Source organism: Tachyglossus aculeatus, chromosome 16 (genome assembly GCF_015852505.1).
Source record: "Tachyglossus aculeatus isolate mTacAcu1 chromosome 16, mTacAcu1.pri, whole genome shotgun sequence".
NCBI classification, from domain to species: Eukaryota; Metazoa; Chordata; class Mammalia; order Monotremata; family Tachyglossidae; genus Tachyglossus; species Tachyglossus aculeatus.
Genome location: NC_052081.1, coordinates 47,558,412 through 47,568,286, shown reverse-complemented (window position 1 = coordinate 47,568,286; position 9,875 = coordinate 47,558,412). Strand labels below are relative to the sequence as shown.

General features: G+C 48.8%; 1 protein-coding gene across 2 annotated transcripts in view; it reads left to right on the top strand.

Annotated features, from left to right (window-relative positions):
- The first annotated feature begins 3,464 nt into the window (after positions 1 to 3,464).
- STMN1 (stathmin 1) overlaps positions 3,465 to 9,875 on the top strand; it is a 7,588-nt gene continuing 1,177 nt past the window's right edge. The window contains exons 1-3 of one of the 2 annotated variants that reach the window (XM_038757819.1): positions 3,465 to 3,553; positions 7,061 to 7,139; positions 8,141 to 8,313. In XM_038757819.1, the coding sequence (XP_038613747.1) occupies positions 7,127 to 7,139; positions 8,141 to 8,313 (186 nt within the window). In that variant the 5' untranslated portion in view covers positions 3,465 to 3,553; positions 7,061 to 7,126. The remainder of the gene's footprint in view (positions 3,554 to 7,060; positions 7,140 to 8,140; positions 8,314 to 9,875) is intronic. The other variant, XM_038757820.1, reaches the window with a different exon arrangement.

Sequence of the window (9,875 nt, the reverse complement as noted above, 5' to 3'; positions counted from 1 at the left end):
AGAGCACTGTACTGAGTGCTTGGGTGAGTATGGAACAACGGAATTGGTAGATTCCATCCTTGCCCATGAGGAACGTACATCTACGGAGGAGACAGATATTAAAATAAGTTCAAGTTGCCACAGCTCAGATCCCCATCCAGGAAGGATGTGCTATTCTGACACTTTTTAATAATGATAATAATAATAATAGTAACGACATTTATTAAGCGCTTACTATGTGCAAAGCACTGTTCTAAGCGCTGGGGAGGTTACAAGGTGATCAGGTTGTCCCACGTGGGGCTCACAGTCTTAAGCCCCATTTTCCAGATGAGGTAAATGAGGCCCAGAGAAGTGAAGTGACTTGCCCAAGGTCACACAGCTGACAAGTGGTGGAGCCGGGATTTGAACCCATGACCTCTGACTCCAAAGCCCGGGCTCTTTCCACTGGGCCACGAGGCCTGCTGCAAGTGCCTTAGCATGGGCCTGATAATCAGAAGGTAATGGGTTCTAATCCCAGCCCTGCCACTTGTCGGCTATGTGACTTGGGGCAAGTCACTTCTCTTCTCTGGGCCTCAGTTACTGAAAAATGCAGTGCAGTGGGCCTCAGTTCCCTCCTCTGTCAAATGGGGATGAAGACTGTGAGCCCCCCGTGGGACAACCTGATCACCTTGTATCCTCCCCAGCGCTTAGAACAGTGCTTTGTACATAGTAAGCGCTTAACCAGTGCCATCATTATTCTGACGGTTTTGACGCCTGTCTCCATGTTTTGTGTTGTTGTCTGTCTCCTCCTTCTAGACTGGGAGCCCGTTGTTGGGTAGGGACTGTATCTGTTGCCGACTTGTACTTCCCAAGTGCTTAGTACAGTGCTCTGCACACAGTAAGCGCTAATAAAAACAATTGATTGATTCTCATTCTTCTTATTATAAATACCATTGATTAATTGATTGATTTGGGGCAACTACTGCTCTGAAAAAAGGAAAGTCCCCATGCTTAGATACCTAGCATATGCATATCCAGAAAACTGGGTTACCAAATTTTGGGTTGTGATAAACATTTAGAGGGGTGTGCTATTTATATTCAAGTCACTATGTATATATGTTTGTACATATTTATTACTCTATTTATTTTACTTGTACATATTTATTCTATTTTATTTTGTTAATATGTTTTGTTTTGTCGTCCGTCTGTCTCCCCCTTCTAGACTTTGAGCCCGCTGTTGGGTAGGGACCGTCTCTATATGTTGCCAACTTGTACTTCCCAAGTGCTTAGTACAGTGCTCTGTATGCAGTAAGCACTCAATAAATACGATTGAATGAATGAATGAATCAGGTTGTCCCATGGCTGGGGGCTCGCAGTCTTCATCCCCATTTTCCAGATGAGGGAACTGAGGCTCAGAGAAGTGACTTGCCCAAGGCCACCCAGCAGACATGTGGGGGAGTGGAATTTGAACCCAGGACCTCTGACTCCAAAGCCCGGGCTCTTTCCACTGAGCCAAGCTGCTTCTCCGAGGTGATCAGGTTGTCCCACGGGGGGGCTCACAATCTTCATTTCCATTTTCCAGATGAGGGAACTGAGGCCCAGAGAAGTGACTTGCCCAAGGCCACCCAGCAGACATGTGGGGGAGTGGAATTTGAACCCATGACCTTTGGCTCCCAAGCCCGGGCTCTTTCCACTGAGCCAAGATGCTTCTCCAAGGTGATCAAGTTGTCCCACAAGGGGACTCACAGTATTCATCCCCATTTTCCAGATGAAGGAACTGAGGCTCAGAGAAGTGACTTGCCCAAGGCCACCCAGCAGACATATGGGGGAGTGGGATTTGAACCCATGACCTCTGACTCCCAAGCCCAGGCTCTTTCCACTGAGCCACGCTGCTTCTCCAAGGTGATCAGGTTGTCCCACGGGGTGGGGGGTGGGGGGCTCACAGTCTTCATCCCCATTCTCCAGATGAGGGAACTGAGGCCCAGAGAAGTGACTTGCCCAAGGCCACCCAGCAGACATATGGGGGAGTGGGATTTGAACCCATGACCTCTGACTCCCAAGCCCAGGCTCTTTCCACTGAGCCACGCTGCTTCTCCAAAGTGATCAGGTTGTCCCATGGGGGGGCTCACAGTCTTAATCAATCAATCAATCATATTTATTGAGCACTTACTGTGTGCAGAGCACTGTACTAAGCGCTTGGGAAGTACAAGTTGGCAACATATAGAGACAGTCCCTACACAAGAGTGGGCTCACAGTCTAGAAGGGGGAGACAGAGAACAAAACCAAACATATTAACAAAATAAAATAAATAGAATAGATATGTACAAGTAAAATAAATAAATAGAGTAATAAATATGTACAAACATATATACGTATTTACAGAGACCTGGGCGATCCCAAGCCCCGGGGGTCTGGCGTTGATGGACCTCAAAACTGGCAGTTGGCCGGGGGGTGGGAGGGCTCCTTTCCCTGCAAACGCTGGACACGCGGCTCTTCTTGCAGAGAAGCAGCGTGGCTCAGTGGAAAGAGCCCAGGCTTTGGAGTCAGAGGTCTTGGGTTCAAATCCCGACCCCGCCGCTTGTCGGCTGTGTGACTTTGGGCAAGTTACTTGGCTTCTCTGGGCCTCAGTTCCCTCATCTGTAAAATGGGGATTAAGTCTGTGAGCCCCACATGGGACAACCTAATCACTTTGGATCCTCCCCAGCGCTTAGAACAGTGCTTGGCGCATAGTAAGCGCTTAATAAATGCCATCATTATTATATACAGGTGCTGTGGGGAAGGGAAGGAGGTAAGATGGGGGGGATGAGGGGGGGAGGAATCAATCAATCAATCGTATTTATTGAGCGCTTACTGTGTGCATAGCACTGTACTAAGCACTTGGGAAGTCCAAGTTGGCAACATCTAGAGACAGTCCCTACCCAACAGTGGGCTCACAGTCTAAAAGGGGGAGACAGAGAACAAAACCAAACATATTAACAAAATAAAATAAATAGAATAGATATGTACAAGTAAAATAAATAGAGTAATAAATATGTACAAACATATATGCATGCATATATACAGGGGGGGAGCTCAGTCTGGGAAGGCCTCCTGGAGGAGGTGAGCTCTCAGTAGGGATTCTCCAGATGAGGGAACTGAGGCCCAGAGAAGTGGCCACCCAGCAGACATGTGGGGGAGCAGAATTTGAACCCATGACCTCTGGCGCCCAAGCCCGGACTGTCTCTATTTGGACTTCCCAAGCGCTTAGTATAGTGCTCTGCACACAGTAAGCGCTCAGTAAGTACGACTGATTGATTGATTGATTTCCACCGCGCCTGAGGCCTCGCCTGAGGCCCACCTGTCAGGCCTCGATTGCCCGCCCACCCCGAGGGCGGGGACTACATCTCCCGACATGCCTCGGGGCGGGTGGGGGCGCGCACGCGCCGGGGGGAGGGAGGGAGGGGGTCGAGGGCGGGGCCCGGCACGTGCCGCGCCTTTCAGCCAATGAGGAGCCCCCGCGCGCCGGTCACGTGCCGCGGCTCGGCGCTTTTGTGCGCGCTCCGGGCTGTTGAGAGACGGAGTGCGGACGGGCGGGCGGGTCGGACGGACGGAGCAGGTGCGTGCGGACGGAAGGACGGCGGCACCGCGGCCGAGGCCAGAGGGGGACGGGCGGGGTGGGGTCCCCATTGTCCGAGGGGCGCGGGGGGGAGGGAGAAGGGGCCGTTTTTCATCCCTAAAACGGGGGCTGCCCCACTTTTGCCCCCCAACCCTGCGGGTGTCGCCTCCCCCTCCCCCACTCATTTTGGCGGGATTCGGGGGGGGCCGCTGCGGGAGGTCGGTTGGGTGGGGGGGGGGAGGGGGCGGAGTTACCCGGATGGGACCGTTAGCCCCGCCCCTGCGCGCGCTCTCTCTAGCGCGCACGCGCGGCCTCCGGGGCGTCGGGCTTCGTTGAGATTCGAAAAGGCGCGGGGAGGGCGTGGCCAGAGGGGGAGGGCCCTGATTGGCTGGGCGGGGCCGAGGCCACGCCCCTTCGTGGACACGTGACCCGCCCGCCTCTCCCCCCCCACAGTCTTCTGAGCTCATCATTCATTCATTCAATCGTATTTATTGAGCGCTTATTGTGTGCACAGCACTGTACTAAACGCTTGGGAAGTCCAAGTTGGCAGCATATAGAGATGGTCCCTACCCACCAGCGGGCTCATAAATGGGGGGATTTATTAAGCGCTTGATTTTTACCTCCTGATAATAATCTTAATGATGGTAATAATAATAATAATGACGGCATTTATTAGGCGCTTACTATGTGCAAAGCACCGTTCTGAGCGCTGGGGAGGTTACAAGGAGATCAGGTTGTCCCGCGGGGGGCTCGCAGCCTTCATCCCCGTTTTACAGATGAGGAAAGTGAGGCCCAGAGAATAATAATGTGGCATTTATTAAGCGCTTTCTATGTGCAAAGCACCGTTCTAAGCGCTGGGGAGGTTACAAGGAGATCAGGTTGTCCCACGGGTGGTTCGCAGCCTTCATCCCCATTTTACAGATGAGGAAAGTGAGGCCCAGAGAATCATAATGTGTCGTTTATTAAGCGCTTTCTATGTGCAAAGCACCATTCTAAGCGCTGGGGAGGTTACAAGGAGATCAGGTTGTCCCACAGGTGGTTCGCAGCCTTCATCCCCATTTTACAGATGAGGAAACTGAGGCCCAGAGAAGTGAAGCGACTTTGCCAATTGTCAGCTGGGTGACTTTGGGCAAGCCGGGATTCGAACCCTTGGCTCCTGATTCCAAAGCCCGGGCTCTTTCCACTGAGCACATGCTGCTTCTCCATGGTATTTGTTAAGCGCTTACTATGTGCCAAGCACTGTTCTAAGCGCCGGTGGTAATATTAATAGTCATTCATTCAATCGTATTGAGCGCTTACTGTGTGCAGAGCACTACTAAGCGCTTGGGAAGTAAAGTCGGCATAATGATGGCATTTGTTAAGCAGTTACTATGGGCCAAGCACTGTTCTAAGTGCTGGGGTAATAATAATAATGATGATGATGGCATTTGTTAAACACTTACTATGGGCCAAGCACTGTTGTAAGCACTGGGGTAATAATAATAATTATGATGTCATTTGTTAAGCGCTATGTGCCAAGCACTTTCTAAGCGCTAGGGTAATAATAATAATGATGATGGCATTTGTTAAGCGCATACTATGTGCCAAGCACTGTTCTAAGTGCTGGGGTAATAATAATATTCACTCATTCAGTCGTCTTTATTGAACGCTTACCGTGTGCAGAGCATGGTACTAAGTGCTTGGGAAGTACAAGTCGGCATAATGATGGCATTTGTTAAGCACTTACTATGTGCAAAGCACTATTCTAAACACTGGGGTAGAGATAAGGTGATGGGGTTGTCCCACATGGGGCTCACTGCCTTAATCCCCATTTTACAGATGAGGGACCTGAGGCACAGAAAAGTGAAGTGACTGGCCCAAAGTCACAAAGCTGACATATGGCAGAGACGGGGTTAGAACTCACGACCTCTGACTCCCAAGCCTGTGTGCTCTTGTAGCTACCTCAGCGCTTTGAACAATGCTTGGCACAGAGTGAGCGCATAGCAAATACCTTAGAACAATGCTTGGCATAGAGTAAGCGCTTAGCAAATACCATCATCATTAAATACCATAATTAATTTGCCAGGCACTGTCTTAAGCGCTGGGGTGGATCCAAGCAAATCGGGTTGGACGCAGCCCCTGTCCCCCATAGTCTCAAGCCCAAGTTTAACAGAGGAGGTAACTGAGGCACAGAGGAGTCAAACGACTTGGCCAAGGTTGCCCAGCCGACTAAGGTGGGGAGCCGAGATTAGATCCCCTGGTCCTCTGTTTTTAGCCTCCGGCCAGCATGGAGCCACTGACCTGGTGACCAGTGCAGGGACCGTATTTTTAGCCTGTCGAATAACAAAACAGTTGCCCAGGTCTGTATATCAGTCTGTATATTCAATTCTTGTGGGCAGGGAACATGTCTGCCAAATCCATTGTTAGTGTATTCTCCCAAGCGTTTAGTTCAGGGCTCTGCACAGAGTAAGTGCTCAATAAATACCATTGATTGAGCACTTACTGTTTGCAGAGCACTGTTCTAAGCACTTGGGAGAATGCAGTAGAGTCGATCCCTTCCCATAAGCACTTTTTTGGTCTGTATACTGTATTTATATGCCTGTATGTACTTACTACAATGCTCTGCTCATAGTAAGCCCACGAGAAATGCCATTGTTTGAGATGTGTATTCTCACAATCTTGTGGGGTGGCCTTCGGGCCGGATATATCATAACTCAGCCCCCGAGGGACAGGAACCACCTCTAATAATAATGATGATGATGATGGTATTTAAGTGCTTACTATATGCCAAGCACTGGATCCCACCTTTGTGTCCTTTCCCAGTGCCTAGTATATTTCTCTGCGCATAACAATACTGCTACTACTAATTCATGCCCGAGTCTGAAATGGGAATTTCTGTTCGCTAGTTATCCTCCAAAGAGTTTCAGACTACAAAAGAGTAAGAATGTTGTGGAGTTATTTCTGTTTCTTCTCCACTGCCTGGGTCATATGCCGTGGCGGCAGGATCACACCCACAGATGAAATGGTTCATCCAGTGCCTGGTAGCCCCCCGGCCTCTGGATTTCCCAGGAAACAGCCCCGGTGGTTGGGGAATGTAAAATAGATCTGGTGTGGTTGTCAGGTTACCTGAAACTCAACCTTCTTACATAGCCTTTTTGTACTGCTCCTGCTTCAACTGAAGGAAATCAGGAGTTGAGGTTTGGGGAAACTGTAATAATCAGTATCATTTCTTCCCCACCCAACCCCATTGTGTCTCCAGGAGTAACTTTCCCTTATTTAAAAAAATAAAAGTCAGCTGTTCATATACTAATTGTAATTTATATCCCAGCTAGGGAGGTGTGTTCATCCTGCAGTTCGAGTTCATCTAATGCTGTCTCTGTAAGGTGTGGCCTGAAGTCTCTTTGTTCTAGTGAGCTGTAGAAAGCTACAGGAATTAATGACACATGCGCGCTCTCTCTCTCTCTCCCTCCCTCCCTCCCTATTTCTTTCTTTCTCTCTCTCCCTATTTCTTCTCTTTCTTTTTTTAAGAATCTTCCCCATCGATTGGATTGTCTCCTCTAGAACACGTTTTCGGTCTCCTGACTTCTGTTGGCCATGGCTTCGTCTAGTATGTAATTTTTTTTAATATTTTGACAAATCAGTGATCATGAGAACGTTAAGCTTCTGCAGCGTTTCATGCTTAGAAAATAGGCGTTTTGGCAGTTTGGGAAATGTGTCGGTATCCTGGGTGGAGGGGGGAATGGCGTTTGAGCATATTATTCACCTGTTATGTGTGGGAGGGGCGGGTTGACGGTTATTCGGTAACAAAGCAAAGAGCTAAAGCAGTACAAGCCCGTTTCTCTAGCCTGAGAAATACATAAAGAAATATGCATATCATAAAATAAAATTCTGTGCCTTGGTTTTTGTAGTGCAGTTTGAGGTAGAATGGGATATTCAAGATTAAAAAAAAAACCAGCTTTGGTGGCACTACATTTTTACCTAAACTGCTTTGGAATTGAGGGGCTATACCCCTATCTGTCAATCATTACTGTTAACTGAGTGCCCAGTCAATCATATTTGAGCGCTTATTGTGTGCAGAGCACTGAACTAAGGGTTTGGAAGAGTACAGTAGTGTTAGACGACCTGATCCCTATCCTTAATAATATTAATAATAAGGGCTATACCCCATCTGTCAATCATTACTGTTACTGAGTGCCCAGTCAATCATATTTGAGCGCTTATTGTGTGCAGAGCACTGAACTAAGGGTTTGGAAGAGTACAGTAGTGTTAGATGACCTGATCCCTATCCTTAATAATATTAATAATAATAACTGTGGTATTTGAGCACTTAGTCTGTGCCAAGCACTGTACTAAGCGCCAGGGTAGGTTGTGTATGAGACACAGTCCCTTTCACACGGGGCTCACAATCTTAATATGTTCCTTGAGTTCCTCAAGGCACTCAAATTTAGTGGGGAAGACCCCCCCCAAAAAAAAAAAAAATGACAGGTAGGAGAAAGTGATTAGATCAAGAAGGGACGGAAATCAGTCCTCCAGGAGGAGGGTGTGTAAGTGCTTAGCATTGCTCGCGGAGCTCCAGAAACTGAGAAGCACACGTGCCGTCCTGTCTAGACATCGAGGTGAAAGAGCTGGAGAAACGCGCCTCCGGGCAGGCCTTTGAGCTGATCCTCAGTCCCCGGTCCAAGGAAGCAGTCCCCGATTTCCCCCTCTCCCCTCCCAAGAAGAAGGACCTCTCGCTGGAAGAGATCCAGAAGAAACTGGAAGCCGCCGAAGAGAGGCGCAAGGTAACGGCTTGGCGCGCCAGGCCTCCCCCCCCACCCCCCAAAACGCTCCCCTGGGAAGGACCCAGAGACTTATTATTCTATTTATTTATTTATTTTACTTGTACATATCTATTCTATTTATTTTATTTTGTTAGTATGTTTGGCTTTGTTCTCTGTCTCCCCCTTTTAGACTGTGAGCCCACTATTGGATAGGGACTGTCTCTATATGTTGCCAACTTGTACTTCCCAAGCGCTTAGTGCAGTGCTCTGCACACAGTAAGCGCTCAATAAATACGATTGATTGACCCCCTGCCTCTTGGGGTGGGCGGAGGGCCGAGGTTGAGGTGGGGTCGCATCCTATGAGACTCCCCAGGGATCCTCACCCCTCATCTCCCGTCGACTGCCCCACATGGCCTCAGTAGGGTTTCTGGGTTGGCTTTTAGTGTACCCCCACTCCCCCCGGGCTGCCAGGGCACAGGACCTTTCCCAGGGGTGCTTGGTACAGCCCCTGGAGAATGGAGCAAACCCCCCAACGCCCCCAACTTCTGCCAAGTCCCTTCCCCTCAACCCCACAGCTTCTCCCTCCTTGGCTTTGCACTGATCAAACCTGTATCCAAATCCTCGGTGGGATGAGCAGCTAAATAATAATGATAAATATGGTACTTGTTAATCAATCAATCGCATTTATTGAGCGCTTACTGTGTGCAGAGCACTGTACTAAGCGCCTGGGAAGTACAAGTTGGCTATATAGAGACAGTCCCTACCCAACAGTGGGCTCACAGTCTAGAAGGGGGAGCGCTTACTATGTGCCAAGCACTGCTAAGCATTGGGATAGATAGTTGGCTCACAATTCATTCATTCACTCATTGCGTCGTATTTATTGAGCGCCTCCTCTGTGCAGAGCACCGTACTAAGCGCTTGGGAAGGACAAGTCTGAGACCTCACCTCCTCCAGGAGGCCTTCCCACACTGAGACCCCTCCTTCCCCTCACCACAGCACCTGTGTATGTGGATGGATGTTTGGACGGATTTATTACTCTATTTTATTTGTACATATTCTATTTTGTTAATATGTTTAGTTTTGTTGTCTGTCTCCCCCTTCTAGCCTGTGAGCCCGCTGTTGGGTAGGGACCATCTCTAGATCAATCAATCAATCAATCAATCGTATTTATTGAGCGCTTACTATGTGCAGAGCACTGTACTAAGCGCTTGGGAAGTACAAACTGGCAACACATAGAGACAGTCCCTACCCAACAGTGGGCTCACAGTCTAAAAGGGGGAGACAGAGAACAGAACCAAACATACCAACAAAATAAAATAAATAGGATAGATATGTACAAGTAAAATATCTAAATAAATAAATAAATAGAGTAATAAATATGTACAACCATATATACATATATACAGGTGCTGTGGGGAAGGGAAGGAGGTAAGATGGGGGGATGGAGAGGGGGACGAGGGGGAGAGGAGGGAAGGGGCTCAGTCTGGGAAGGCCTCCTGGAGGAGGTGAGCTCTACATGTTGCTAACTTGGGCTTCCCAAGCGCTTAGTACAGTGCTCTGCACACAGTAAGCGCTCAATAAAT